Source organism: Perca flavescens, chromosome 2, assembly GCF_004354835.1.
Source record: "Perca flavescens isolate YP-PL-M2 chromosome 2, PFLA_1.0, whole genome shotgun sequence".
Lineage (NCBI taxonomy): Eukaryota > Metazoa > Chordata > Actinopteri > Perciformes > Percidae > Perca > Perca flavescens.
In genome coordinates, this window is record NC_041332.1 from 32,626,307 (window position 1) to 32,641,833 (window position 15,527).

At 43.5% G+C, this 15,527-nt stretch overlaps 1 protein-coding gene across 1 annotated transcript; it reads right to left on the reverse strand.

Moving 5' to 3' along the window:
• Window positions 1–4,871: 4,871 nt before the first annotated feature.
• klf1 (Kruppel like factor 1 (erythroid)) lies at window positions 4,872–7,591 on the reverse strand. The gene is made up of 3 exons (XM_028589607.1): window positions 7,326–7,591; window positions 5,189–6,047; window positions 4,872–5,061 (listed from the first exon to the last, which is right to left on the reverse strand). Exons 1-3 carry the CDS (start codon window positions 7,398–7,400, stop codon window positions 4,886–4,888), a joined length of 1,110 nt encoding a protein of 369 aa, XP_028445408.1. The 5' UTR covers window positions 7,401–7,591; the 3' UTR covers window positions 4,872–4,885.
• Between the last annotated feature and the right edge of the window lie 7,936 nt (window positions 7,592–15,527).

The window sequence follows — 15,527 nt, forward strand, 5'->3', positions numbered from 1 at the left end:
TTTAATAATGCAGAGAACATCCATTTACAGATGCCTACTGGTGACTGGAGAGGTAGAGCTCCTGAAATATCACTACAATATATTGTACTGTTAATTGATGAGGTTTTTACTGTGATTGTGAGTGCAGAAGTTTGTTTTTTCAACTGATGTTGCTCTGCTGCGTCAAAGTGTTGTTCTGCTGAGTTGACACAGTGTTACCATGCACGGGATTTTACAGTGTGTCTGTGCCTGCAGGAAGATTGAAACAATACCTCTTTGGATAGAACTACTATAATCTTTAGGTAGCTAAAAGTGTTCATGTTAAAATCCATGATAGCTGGGGTTGTAGTTGAAATATCAACTCTTCATGGCATATGGTTTATATGCAAAAATACAAATAGGTTTTTAAAAGTTGAATGTGTTTTCTCTGCAATGGGCACATATCCTCTCCAAGTCATACATCATTTCTCCACAGAGAAAAACAAGAAAGAGAGAGGGAATTCAATTACTCATCTGTCCCCAGTCAACCTTGCTTCAGCTGCTCAGCATTCACGTTGTTCTGTTTTCCATGTTGACGAAACATGGTTCTCCCCTCTGGGCTGTGGCTGGCTTTCTCTCATATAAATCAAACAAATTAAGTGGTTTTAATGAGCTTTTTCTATTGATTATTTTCCATTGTGCAGTGGGGATTTACAGAAAATAAAACATACAAATCTACAGAGCAGTTGTCCCCTGCTGAAAGAAACTTGCATGAAAACATTGCATTGTTGGCACTGTACCGATTTTAAGCCTTGGCCTGATCACAAAGATTATAATAATGACATTTTCACCTTTGATCTGTTTAGCAGCTCACACCAAGAAAAACATTTTATATACTTCATATAATAGTTCAGGTCTTGTTCATGCTTCAGTGCTTGATTTGCAAACTGTTAACGCTTGAATATTGCCATGACTGCATAATACCCTCTCTAGAAGTATACCATGATGTAAAGAGGGAAGGAGGAGCTAGAAAGTGGAAATAGAAAGAGTTTGTTTGTTCTTTTCAGGGCACTACAGGTCAGAGCTTTGCCTCGTGTCAACTCTAAATCTCTTGGACGCTGCACTAAAATAAACTCACTCTGCAGATGGAGCCTCATAACCATCTCTAACCTATCAGTGAAAGTGTTGTGGATTTATCTGCTGATGTGTAATATCTTGTTATGCGAGCACAGTCTCAGTTGATAACAGATTATTAATGGCCAAGGAGTATATCTGCAGCACTATAATTAGGATTACTTCATGTGTATATATTTGGGTGTGAGTAGGACACTAACGAATTTGTGATGTGCATGCACACTGTGGGCTCATCTCCCCGCTCGTCTGCTAACATCATGCCATCTTGGATAAGTAGGTTTAAGAAGCCAATCATAGCCATGAAAGTGTACCAAAGAGGAAACTTGGACTGGAGCTCATTACTGTTCCAAGTAAAGTGAATCACTACACCTCTGAACCAGTGTGTTTGTACCTGTCTTCCTTTGGGCCAAGTAGGACTAAATAAATCCTATTAAACCTGCTATAACCCTTTACAATCTTTTGCTGCAAGACCTGTGAGAGACACTTTGGAAAGCTCCCTCCAGAGTCACAGAAGACATTCTACAACTGATTAGACAGGCTGAGCTCTTCTGTTCATGATGAGTAAACTGAAATGTGAACAATCGGTGGAGTGCCTCTTTAAAGGTCCCATGACATGGTGCTCTTTGGATGCTTTTATATAGACCTTAGTGGTCCCCTAATACTGTATCTGAAGTTTCTTTTATATAGGCCTTAGTGGTCCCCTAATACTGTATCTGAAGTCTCTTTCCCGAAATTCAGCCTTGGTGCAGAATTACAGCCACTAGAGCCAGTCCCACAATGAGCTTTCCTTAGTATGTGCCATTTCTGTGTCTGTAGCTATTGAGGAGGAGAGAGGCGGGGCAAGTTGGAGGGGTGGGAAAAGCAGAGAAAGGGGAGGTAACCTTGCTCCTTATGACCTCATAAGGAGAAGATTCCAGATCGCCCCATCTGAGCTTTCATTTTCTCAAAGGCAGAGCAGAATACCCAGGGCTCGGTTTACACCTATCACCATTTCTAGCCACTGGGGGACCATAGGCAGGCTGGGGGAACTCATATTAATGTTAAAAAAACCTCATAAAGTGAAATTTTCATGCCATGGGACCTTTAAAGCCAAAATACAATATTCAAACTACAAACAAATTGCCCTCTCTCTTGTTTACCTCGTAGTTATGCTTATTAATCACCAGCAAGATAAACTGCAACAGGATGTTGTTCATATTTGGGATTAAAATGGATGTGTGATCTCTGAAGTAGATCTCATATACAAAAGGTAACTCTGAGCCTAGTCTCGCATTGCCAGACCTATCTCCACAGTACTAGGATAGGAGAAAAAACTGGGTTGTTTGCATTTCTTTAAACTAATAACAATTGTCTTGGGTGGCGCTAAGCTCCCGACGCATAGACAATCTTGGGAAGGAACTTTTTTTGGCGGAACATTTGCACCCCGCAAAAGAAAAAGCCACATACAATATAAAATGAAGTTAACTGTTGACACAATACAGTAACTTGAGCTATTGAAATGAGCTGGATACATGGTTAAACCTAATTTGCTCTTACCAGTGTATCGCTGTGTGAACTTCGTCCATAGCAAATACTGTGATGTTACCGTATTTTATTGGTGCTTTACCAAAACACCCGGCACATTGATACGTTTTGCTTGAGATGTTTTGTGCAACTAAACTGACTTTTGTTGATGGAGCTTTACACCTTGGATCACGCAAAACAAAACTCAAACAAAATCTCCTCTCGTTTTTCAGACGTGGTTTACAAGTACTTGCAAATTAATTTCTGTGTGTGTGTGTGTGTGTGTGTGTGTGTGTGTGTGTGTGTGTGTGTGTGTGTGCGCGCGTATAAGTACTTGTTACAAATGTTGGTAAATGAGGGTGTAATTGTGTTTGCTTTCCTGTGTTTGTCTTTCCTGAGGCGTAATATATACAGTAAGTCTGTGCAAGTGTATAAAGAGAGAGAGAGAGAGAGAGAGAGAGAGAGAGAGAGAGAGAGAGTTCCATAATGTCATGACGGCCCTACATCATCTGACATAATCAGGATGAATCAGTGAGTGCCGAGTTACATAAGAAGATTCTTATCCTACCCTCACCCTCACCCAGATTAGAAACAATGCAGACATGGCTGCCAACAGCCTGCTGACCATAAGGGCTGATATACTAACAGAAGGCCGCCACCTAAAGAGCAAGGACTGAAATTACATGTGAGAATGACTCCTGAAAAGCTCTAAGAAAGATGTACTGTATTCATATGCATTATGCAGGACAAATCCATCTGTGAGTAAAGCACTTTAAATGTTGAGTTATTGAAATCATGGTTATTGTAAGGGTCAGCTGCCTGAATCAATCATGTCACACTCCGAGACAGTTTTACAGCATTACAGGTCTTTATTAGACTTTAAAGCACTCTTTTGAGAATAAAAAAACACTATACAATAATATAGTATCTTCTGTTGATGTAAAATATTATGTTAATAAATATGTTGCTTGCATGTTTAGATGAAAAACAACTGAGAAAGATGCTGGATTATTTACAGTTTTAAATTCTGCTTGATGCGAGAGACAAAAGCATATATGTTTTTCTTAAATTAAAAACCCCAAAAAGACAAACAGAGTTAGGTGACAAAAATGCATAAACCTGCATTTACTGAATACTCATCACATATACTTCATGGTTTATTTATTTGTATTACAATATTCAATATTACAAACAACTAAAGTTCTAATGGGAATTCAAACATACCATGAGATCCGACAGGACATACTGCTGTGTATTGTATTATAACCCGTATTACACACACTTTTTGGTAGGTCTTTTCTTAGTGTTAATATTTGCTGGCTACATGCCCACCGTGTGTAGTCTTTGTCCAAGTGGCCCTTATTGCTGAAAGCATTTGAACTTTACATGAGTGTGTTCTTGTATTGGTCCTTTGTGTGTGTGTGTGTGTGTGTGTGTGTGTGTGTGTGTGTGTTTGTTAAAAAGTTTAGTCTAAAGCCTTTTGTGATGATGGTTATGTCACTTGAAGAATACAAGTTTGAAAATGAAAGACTTCTGGGTGTGTGGAGTTAGAAAGAAGTGAGCCTACCAGAACTCTGTAGCCCGCTCCTCATCTCTGCTTCAGGCTAGCGGCTACATTAGCTGCTACTAGAATGCCACACCCGAATCTTCAACAGAACTGTTAATGGCCTAATTGCGTTGTGGCTATTGTACACGCAATGCAACGATATCTCTGGTTCTGCCACACCCATTTTTATATTGTTTTTTTATAGTCCAACAATGTTATTATAGGAGTGCCTTGCTATATCAGTGGAGTACTCTTAAAAGTTATTCATTACCTGATGGTGACTCTTTAAGCTGTGAATATAAATCATTTCTAAAAAATAAAAAGATGAAAGTATTTCATATATCGAAGGCTTCTGAATTAAATTTGTCTCATTTGTCTTCTGAAGTAAACCAAAAACGGACAACTCCCCCGAGGCAGCATGCACACAATGCTTTGTGATGTCATCCTACCACTTGTTGAGTGACATGAGAGTCTAGTCTACATGTGGGCTTGTATTCTTAACCAGCCAGATAACCAAGTGCAGATTTCAAGGTAATTTTGGTTAAGATGTTCAGTTAATATCTGAGGTCCCTATGAGTCCCAAATGTAACTGTTCAGTGTACTGATTTGGGACATAAATTCAAACTATAAAGAATATCCAAATCTTCTACCTTTTAATATCTTTGTTTAAATGGCAGTGATTTGTGTTTTGTGTGTGTGTGTGTGTGTGTGTGTGTGTGTGTGTGTGTGTGTGTGTGTATCAGGTCAGGTGTGTCTTTTCATGTGCAGAGCCAGGTGGTCGGAGCGGGAGAAGGCCCTCTGACACAGCAGACACTCGTAGGGTTTTTGGCCCGTGTGCTTGCGGTAGTGACGCGTCAGCTCATCTGAGCGGGCAAATTTCCAGCTGCAGCCCTCCCATGAGCATTGGTAAGGCTTTTCCCCTGAAGAGTTAACAATAAAACAAATGGTAATCAAATAGAAAACAAAACAAATAGACAAAATCATATCTTGAGACTAATTGTGACCAACTTTGTTGTTGTTTCAGTTGTAGAGCCAATGGGGTTGTACCTGTGTGGGTGCGGAGGTGAGCCTTGAGGTGTGAGCTCTTGGTGTAGGTCTTGCTGCAGCCAGGGTATTCACAGCTGTGGATGGCGGGCCTCTTCTTCCCTGGAGCCTTTCGACCACGCTTCCCCTCCACCCCACCAGGGGGCAGCTGTGGCCCAACCAGCAGGGGCTGCTGGTGAAGGGGCAGATGACTGGTGGCCTGGCTATGAGTGTAGTCACAGAAAAGGGTGGCGTTGTGATGAAAGTGTGGCATGTAGCTGTAGTGTCGAGCGTCAGGGGTCACGATTTGAGGTGGTATGAACCTGCTGTCGGGGTAGGTCACCATGGAGGGGTGTTGCTGGGAATAGTAAGAATTCAAGTCCCATGATAAGACTTTAGTGAGGTTTCCTCTGCTGTGCCTCTCCACACTGCCTCCCTGAGTGAACCCAAATTGATCGGCGTTAGGTAGACTGGGGAAGGAAACCTGACCTGTTTGGTCGTTGATATAACCATGGTGGTACAGCTCCGGCTGGACCGATGTTGTGGTTTCAGCAGGGGACAGGAGCTCTGTCATGAGGCAGCCAGTGTTTATCTGCAGATGCTCCTGTCCTGGTTGGTCCTTAAACAGGGTCACCTCTTGGTACGCTGTGTTTGGGTCCAACTGTGGCAGCTGGTGATCATTGTTGTCCTGAGAGGGGTTAAGGTCAGGCGATGGGCTGCTCCAATCAGACAGCAGGAACTCAATGTCCCAGGATGCTTGGCTGTCGTCATCCAGGAGCTCTTCTGTCGTTTTTTTAGAGAACTGCAGCTGCTCAGAGCTGCTTGGTGACAGTTTGTTGCTAAGAGAGTCCAAAGGGAGAGAGTCACCCTCAGACTTCCACACCTAGACGGTGTTGGAGAGAAGGGATGATCACCAAGGAAAACATATTGAAAATAAGACATTCCTGCACATTGCTTTTGCATTTAAAGGACAGGTTTGCAATTTTTGCAAGTCTGTATTAAAGCTATAGTGCGTAGATTCTGTCTCCGCCATGACGAATTCTAAGTAATGACAATAAAACTGTCGGTGTGTCCACATGATACAAGCCTTACGTGATCGCACGCACCCCCCACTCCTCCTCCACACAATTAGTAGTATACAAGGAGGACACGGAAGATTAAAACAACATGATGGACTCTTCAGAGGTAATTATCTTTACTCCATATACTGTGAGTAACACAATCTTCTGAACATGGCCATACTGAGAAATCCAGAGAGAGTTGTTTGGAGCTGATGGTCTTAATTAGCTTTGTAGCAATTCATTTGGCAACGTAACGGGCATTCAACAATATAAAAAAGTTACACACTAAAGCTTAAACAATACCCACATGTCCATATGTACATTCAAAGCATTAATGGTTGCTGTAATTGTTACTGTCCATACTGGCTGCTGAATGATCAGCTGAGGCTAATATGAGGCATCAGCAGTCTGTGTTAATCCCTCGATCAAGTGTTTATCTTCCAAATGTTTGTTTTTTTGTACAAAATTCCCACTTTGTGTTCATCCACTGTGGCTCTGCAGGGAAACACTGTCAGTGAAAACACAAAGTGGGAATTCTTTACTACAAAGACTAACTTCACAAGATACCAACTTGATTTGTCTGACTCAGACTGCTGAAACCTCACATTAGATCCAGTTGAATTTAAGAAGTCATTTTTATACATAAGGAGGATTATGGATTCTGTCCCCCGTCACTTACATTGTTGTAACTACTTTAGGAAGGGAAATCTTTGCAGCCAGGACGGACAGCACAGTCACCGATAACTTTTTTACTGTACATATGGGCATGTCAGATCCTTTAAGACATCAATTGAACCAGGTCATAAAACTAACATTTTACTCCCTGCAGACCTTCGCTGATTTTGAGTTACATTGCTACATTACATTAGCAGATGCTTTTGTCTAAAGAACCTACAAACAAATCACAAGTGTAGCATTAAAGTGCAAGACTGACACATTTGTGAAGTTTAAGTAAAATAATGAATAATTTATCTGTGGAATGTACAAATAATCAGCTCAATGATATAGACCATACAATAGGTAGCCCTGGACGCTATTCAAATCAAGTCTTTTTCTGTCACTGTGTAGGAAACATCTGAAGTCCTGAACCCGATACTTACCTTCATATTGTCACTGGATTGAGCAAAGTTGGAGAAGGAGCTGAAGGAAGGGAGCGCAGCCTTTGTAACAGCCATCAAGCACTTTGATACAACGCCAATTGTCAGTGGTAGCAACAAGTAAAGTTTCTCTTTTATTTCGTTTTTTTTGTTGCTTTTTATTCTTTACATGACCAGCTAACCGCCGCTTACCAGGCCACTCATCCCAGTTACAGTCCACTCAGTGCTAAAAGGCCACAGAAACAGGTTCTTAAAGCTGCCTGCTGTTCTCTCCCTCCTCTCTCTTGTCTATCTCTGTCAGCTGCAAGTCTAACTTCAAATCTCTCTTTTTCGTGTAGGTTTTGACCGTTGGAGGAGGTGGAGCGTAAGCATGAGTTACTTTGCTGGCCCCCTTTTTTAGAATACCTTAAGATTGTTCATTTACTAATCACTAAGAAACGCTGCTATCTCACCTCAACTCACTGTCTTCCTGTTCTGTGGGATTCAGAGCAAAAAACACCGAGCTGTCATTTTAAGAAATAAATCATTCTTATATCCAGACCAATACCTAAATATAAATTCTGAGATCAAAGCCCATATCATCTTTTCAATGTTTCGCCAGTATTTTAAGATGGGCAACAACATCTTTAAAGGAAAATAAGCTGTTAACCTTTGCTGAAACTTGTGGATTGGCTAAGCTGCTTTTTAAGTTAAGTTTTACAAGGTAAAGTGTGACATACAGTAGGTGAAAGCTATAGTTTTTTTTATTTTATAAATGGTTATGCAACAGTTATTTAAGAAAGTAATTTAAACAAATTTGTACAAATTATCATGCCTATAGCTGTAATGTTGTAACAGAAAATCGCATAACAATGAGGATTCAAACAATAATAGTTTTATTTCAAATACATTGCAAATGGCCTCGCTCTGACAGCTACTGTATATCTACATTCTAGAAATAAACACAAAACAACCATCCCATCTACAGTAGGTTATAGGTCGTTGGAAGATGTGAAAGTAAAAGTAACTTTAGGCAAGTGTATTTATAGGGCACCTTTCATACACAGAGGCAATTCAAAGTGCTTTATATAAGGAAAGAAATAATGAACAAAAAGAAGAAGAGAAATGAATTAAAACAACATTTAAAACACATTAGACAATAGAATAAAGTGAGATAAATAAAATAGGACAGAATACATAAAAACAAATCATAGACCAGAATACAGGTATTGTACAGTTACAGTTACCCTAAATTCAAATTAAAGTAAACCAAGCAATCCAATGTGAGCTCTTCTGAGACAAAACAGGAAGGAAGTGTTTAACTCAACTGTATATATAAAACTAATTATAAAACAAGGATGACATTTGACTTGCTATTCCTTGATGATTAAATAATAAATGAATAGCAATAATCAATCAAATCTTTCTAAAGATGAAAAAAATAACAACATATATCAGGATACTGCAATAATAAATTACAATATATAATAAAATATTTTAAATGCCACTACAAAATGTACTAGAAGTTTTATTTTTTTAAATGCGGCAAACTGACCCCCTAACACTGCGGAGTAGAGCAGTGCAGGGCTCTCTATGTTAGTTTTCATTCACAAGTAAACTTGACTACCAGATGTCTGGCCACTATCTGATAAAGCATGCTTTGGCACAGAGTGCGGAGTGTGTTGGTGCATGTACAGTGAAGTGTGTGCATGTGTCATGTTAATATTGTGAGTGAACTGTTTATAGTAACATGTTTGAATCAATATACAGTATGTTCCATCACAAAGAGATCTCAGTAGAATTGTCTATGATTTTTTTTATTTTTTATTTTATTACAGAGCTACTTACAGACATTCAATGTGAATACAAGATGAAAACAAATATTGAATAATTATATACAGATGAGCAGGTTGGTATTAGCTCATAAACACACCAACAAGCAATACAGCTCATGATGAAGTTTATAAGTCTGCAATTAAAACATCTTCTTTGTTGGAGCCAATACTGTAATAGCTTTAAGACACTCCAAACACAAATATATACGGGTCGTCCTCCGTCTTCCCAGGGAGCACATGCTACTCTGACTTCTGAGAAGACCTGTTTGTGAACGCCGATTATATTCTGGCTGCTGTTTATCTGTTGACATGGGCAGAGGCAGGCTGCTGTCTTCTCACAGATAATGAACTCCTGACTGCTGTGGATCCCTGATGACCAGCCCACCACTGATAAAGACTCGCTCTTTCCCTCAAAGTGACGACTACACAGGACATCCACCACGGAGCCTTTTTATGGCCGTAAACACATTAGATCGGGGGTCTTCAATGTTTTTTTAAGCCAAGGACCCCTTCACTGAAAGAGACTACATATTTTGTATAAAATGAAGTTGAATATTAAACTGGGCCTACAATAACGTGTTGGGCGGTCTAAAAACTTTTTGCATATTATACTAAGCTATTAAAATAGCCTAATATTTGTTGCCATGATTTTATCAATCATGTTTTAATGTTAAAACATACATGTGGCAAAGTGATTCCTTGTAACTTATATGTGGATGGCCTTAGTGACTACATTATAGGCCAGTAAGCCTATCATCAGTGGGGATTTATATTTGTTTTATATTTGGAAGGCCCCCTGCATTGACTCTGATGACCCCCTGTTGAAGATCCCTGCATTAGACACGTTCATCTGTAGTTTGTTTGCTGACTAACTTGTAAATTTGTGTGAGTATGATGTTATGAGACAGAAGACACTAAAATAAGAAGACATAATCTGTGCTTTATGTAATCAGAGCCACTCATATTAATATGAGATAATTTTTCTGTATTTAGTGTCTATTTTAATGTGATCACCTTCTTTTCTTTTCTTTAACTGTCTAGTCAAGAGCCTCCATCCATCCATCCATCCATCTTCGTCCGCTTATCCGGTGTCGGGTCGCGGGGGGAGCAGCTCCAGCAGGGGACCCCAAACTTCCCTTTCCCGAGCAACATTAACCAGCTCCGACTGGGGATCGAGGCGTTCCCAGGCCAGGTTGGAGATATAATCCCTCCACCTAGTCCTGGGTCTTCCCCGAGGCCTCCTCCCAGCTGGACGTGCCTGGAACACCTCCCTAGGGAGGCGCCCAGGGGGCATCCTTACCAGATGCCCGAACCACCTCAACTGGCTCCTTTCGACGCAGCGAGCAGCGGCTCTACTCCGAGCTCCTCACGGATGACTGAGCTTCTCACCCTATCTCTAAGGGAGACGCCAGCCACCCTCCTGAGGAAACCCATTTCAGCCGCTTGTACCCTGGATCTCGTTCTTTCGGTCATGACCCAGCCTTCATGACCATAGGTGAGGGTAGGAACGAAAACTGACCGGTAGATCGAGAGCTTTGCCTTCTGGCTAAGCTCTCTTTTCGTCACAACGGTGCGATAGATTGAATGCAATACCGCACCCGCTGCGCCGATTCTCCGACCAATCTCCCGCTCCATTGTCCCCTCACTCACGAACAAAACCCCAAGGTACTTGAACTCCTTCACTTGGGGTAAGGACTCATTCCCTACCTGGAGAAGGCATTCCATCGGTTTCCTGCTGAGAACCATGGCCTCAGATTTAGAGGTGCTGATCCTCATCCCAACCGCTTCACACTCGGTTGCGAACCGATCCAGTGAGTGCTGAAGGTCGCAGGCCGATGATGCCATCAGGACCACATCATCTGCAAAGAGCAGCGATGAGATCCCCAGCCCACCAAACTGCAACCCCTCCCCACCCCGACTACGCCTCGATATCCTGTCCGTAAATATTACAAACAGGATTGGTGACAAAGCGCAGCCCTGGCGGAGGCCAACCCTCACCTGAAACGAGTCCGACTTACTACCGAGAACCCGGACACAGCTCTCACTTTGGTCATACAGAGATTGGATGGCCCTGAGTAGAGACCCCTCACCCCATACTCCCCAGCACCTCCCACAGTATCTCCCGGGGACCCGGTCATACGCCTTCTCCAAATCCACAAAACACATGTAGACCGGTTGGGCATACTCCCAGGCTCCCTCCAGGATCCTTGCGAGAGTGAAGAGCTGGTCCGTTGTTCCACGACCAGGACGGAATCCGCATTGTTCCTCCTCAACCCGAGGTTCGACTATCGGCCGAACCCTCCTTTCCAGCACCTTGGAGTAGACTTTACCAGGGAGGCTGAGAAGTGTGATACCCCTATAATTGGCACACCCTCTGGTCCCCCTTTTAAAAAGGGGGACCACCACCCCAGTCTGCCACTCCTTTGGCACCGTCCCAGACTTCCACGCAATGTTGAAGAGGCGTGTCAACCAGGACAGCCCCTCCACACCCAGAGCCTTGAGCATTTCTGGACGGATCTCATCAATCCCCGGGGCTTTGCCACTGTGAGGTTGTTTGACTACATCAGTGACTTCCGCCTGGGAAATCGACGACAATCCCCCATTATCCTCCAGCTCTGCCTCTAACATAGAGGGCGTATTAGTCGGATTCAGGAGTTCCTCAAAGTGCTCCTTCCACCGCCCTATTACCTCCTCAGTTGAGGTCAACAGTGTCCCATCCTTACTGTACACAGCTTGGATGGTTCCCCTTCCCCTCCTGAGGTGGCGAACAGTTTTCCAGAAGCACTTTGGTGCCGACCGAAAGTCCTTCTCCATGTCTTCTCCAAACTTCTCCCACACCCGCTGCTTTGCCTCTTTCACGGCAGAGGCTGCAGCCCTTGGGCCCTTCCGTGCCCTGCACTGCCTCCGAGTCCTCCGGGATAACATATCCCGGAAAGACTCCTTCTTCAGTCGGACGGCTTCCCTGACCACCGGTGTCCACCACGGTGTTCGTGGGTTACCGCCCCTTGAGGCACCTAAGACCCTAAGACCACAGCTCCTCGCCGCAGCTTCAGCAATGGAAACTTTGAACATTGTCCACTCGGGTTCAATGCCCCCAGCCTCCACAGGGATGCACGAAAAGTTCCGCCGGAGGTGTGAGTTGAAAGTCTGTTGGACAGAGGCCTCCTCCAGACGTTCCCAATTTACCCGCACTACACGTTTGGGCTTACCAGGTCTGTCCAGAGTCTTCCCCCACCCTCTGACCCAACTCACCACCAGATGGTGATCGGTTGACAGCTCTGCCCCTCTCTTCACCCGAGTGTCCAAAACATACGGCCTCAGATCAGATGAAACGATTATGAAATTGATCATTGACCTTCGGCCTAGGGTGCTCTGGTACCAGGTACACTTATGAGCATCCCTATGTTCGAACATGGTGTTCGTTATAGACAATCCATGACTAGCACAGAAGTCCAACAACAAACAACCACTCTGGTTTAGATCAGGAGGAGGCGTTCCTCCCAGTCACGCCTCCAGGTGTCTCCATCATTGCCCACATGTGCGTTGAAGTCCCCCCAGCAGAACAATGGAGTCCCCACTGGAGCCCCATGCAGGACTCCAGTCAAGGCCTCCAAGAAGGCTGAATACTCCGAACTCCTGTTTGGTGCATATGCACAAACAACAGTCAGAGTTTTCCCCCCACAACCCGCAGGCGCGAGGGAGGCGACCCTCTCGTCCACCGGGGTAAACTCCAACACAGCGGCGCTCAGCCGGGGGCTTGTGAGTATCCCCACACCCGCCCGGCGCCTCACACCCTGGGCAACTCCGGAGAAGAAAAGAGTCCAACCCCTATCCAGGAGTATGGTTCCAGAACCAAGACTGTGCGTAGAGGTAAGCCCCACCAGATCTAACGGTAGCGCTCCACCTCCCGCACCAGTTCCGGCTCCTTCCCCACAGAGAGGTGACGTTCCACGCCCCCAGAGCCAGCGTCTGCCGCCCGGGTCTGGTCCGTCGAGGCCCCTGACCTTCACTGCCACCCATGTGGCATCGCACCCGACCCCAACGGTTCCTCCCACAGGTGGTGGGCCCATGGGCTGGAGAGATGGGAGCCACGTAGCTTGTTCGGGCTGTGCCCGGCCGGGCTCCGTGGCAAACCCGCCACCAGGCGCTCGCCCGACGAGCCCGCCCGTCTGGGCCTGGCTCCAGACGGGGGCCCCGGGCTTCCTCCGGGCAGGGTCACTCCATCTCTGCTTAGTTTTTTCATTGGGGTTTTTGAACCATTCTTTGTCTGGCCCCTCACCTGAGACCACTTTGCCTTGGGAGACCCTACCAGGAGCACAAAGCTCCAGACAACACAGCCCTCAGGTTCACAGAGACACACAAACCTCTCCACCACGATAAGGTGATGGTTCACGGAGAGGCTGTCAAGAGCCTGTGTTTTAAAAAGAAACTTAAAAAAAAACTCATTTTCATTTTTTTGCACATTATCAATATAACTGATGGAAGTATCAACACAAACAAAACAATCTATCTTTGTCTCCATCTAGTGGACATATGTTGTCCATGTGCCTACAGCCTTAGAAGAGTTATACATTAGTAGGGAAAATAAGTGTTAGGTAGTCTTTTCAGTTATGTTTTCATGTATTTTTCTTGCTTCTTTAGCCTACTTGTTCATAATATTATACATGTGAGCATACATGAAGGCCTATAAAATTCCTTTGTTTACTTCATATATCTATAAATTGCAGGAACGTCTGTCTGTGTGTGTGTGTGTGTGTGTGTGTGTGTGTGTGTGTGTGTGTGTGTGTGTAGAAACGCAAAAGATATCGTCGGTAAAAGAAGCACAGATTGACTTTTGCTGCTCTAGCCGCTGGCCCCTCCCCCTCTCACGTCCACACCATTGACATATATACAATGGACCAATAGACCCCTTTGCTCTGGACGGAGACCAGTGAAGGCTATTAGAAGCACTTTTTCAGTGATCTCTTGCTTTACTGCGCAGCCTCCAACTGACAGACAACGTAAATGTGACGTGAGCAACGTGTCTGAAAGTTGTAAGTCTTCTGGTAGCTGTGCCAAGAGAAATTTCAATCATTTCCCATCTTACAGAGACGGAGAGTGTAGGTATATGTAAGGAGATAACATAAGCACAGGCTAATTATTGCTAACTAACATGCTAGTTAACATTAGTAATTAAACCTAAACAGCTAATGTAAGTCGAAACTGCCTCCGAGCTTCTCCTGTACTATACGGTAATTCCTCTACTGTGCGACAGTAAGGCACTTGGTTATGACACAATCGTTAGCCTATTTTTACAAAAACGTCTGCTACGGAGCTATAACGTGAGGTACAAGGTAATGGAGCCTTTTATACATTGTTGTGTTTCTTTAGAAATAAACAACGAACAAATAGAATCTTCAAATAGAAACGCTTCAGATGTAAAGTTATTCACAGCCTAGTGACGTAAAAAAAAAATGGCGGTCAGTGGAATGCTAACAAGAGGTGATACCTTTGTAGCAACAAAATGGCGCCATCGGAGGTTCGCGTCTTGAAGCGAAGCTTACCCCCTTGGTCCACACGTACCAAAACGATCTTTTTTTTACCCATCTTCCCTGGATTCGTTTCAAGAATAGTTGTGTCCAAACGAAACCATTTGTAAAAGACTCAACATGCTACTTCATATTCCAGCCCTATAGGCGGCGCTGTTTCTGCTACAGAAATTCACCAAAAAACAGAGAAGAAGAGCATAGTTAACTTCCACTTCCCATCATAACATGACTAGCTAGACTAACGTTCTCTTAATACATCCATTGACTATAATAACTTTCACCACTGCTCATTTTATAAAGGCCGCCGCAAGAAAGCGTGTCTTTGTTTACATTGTATAATGTGCTGTTGGAATGCTTTTTATTCTGTGTCTGTCTGCCATCTGACATGATTGCAGCACGCTAGTTAGCAGAGCTAACATTAGCACGCTAACGTTAGCTCTGCTAGCTAATATCGGCAGTCAAACAAACATCAATGAACCAATGTCTTTTTGATAATCTACAAGTTTTCTTGCGGTAGCCTTTCTACAATAAGCTGTGGTAAAAGTGACTTTAATCCGTTCAAGTAGTTGATAAGCAGACAGATTAGCTAGCTAGTTGATAAGTTGTCTACTTCCACTTTATAAATAGCTATCCATAGCAGCTAATGTTAACGTTACGTTGCTGCTGTAGCGGTCAGCTACTTTAGCGGTCAGCTACTTTAGCGATATTGAACGTTAGCTACATAACGTTAGCAAAATATCTTGTGTAGAATCCAGGACCGGCTGAGCAGAGGGAAGTGTCAGGGAGCAGAGACAAACTATTTAGCTAGATGAAGTGAGCTGGTTTGGTTTGACCATGGAGATGGGATATGCTTGCTTAGCTTC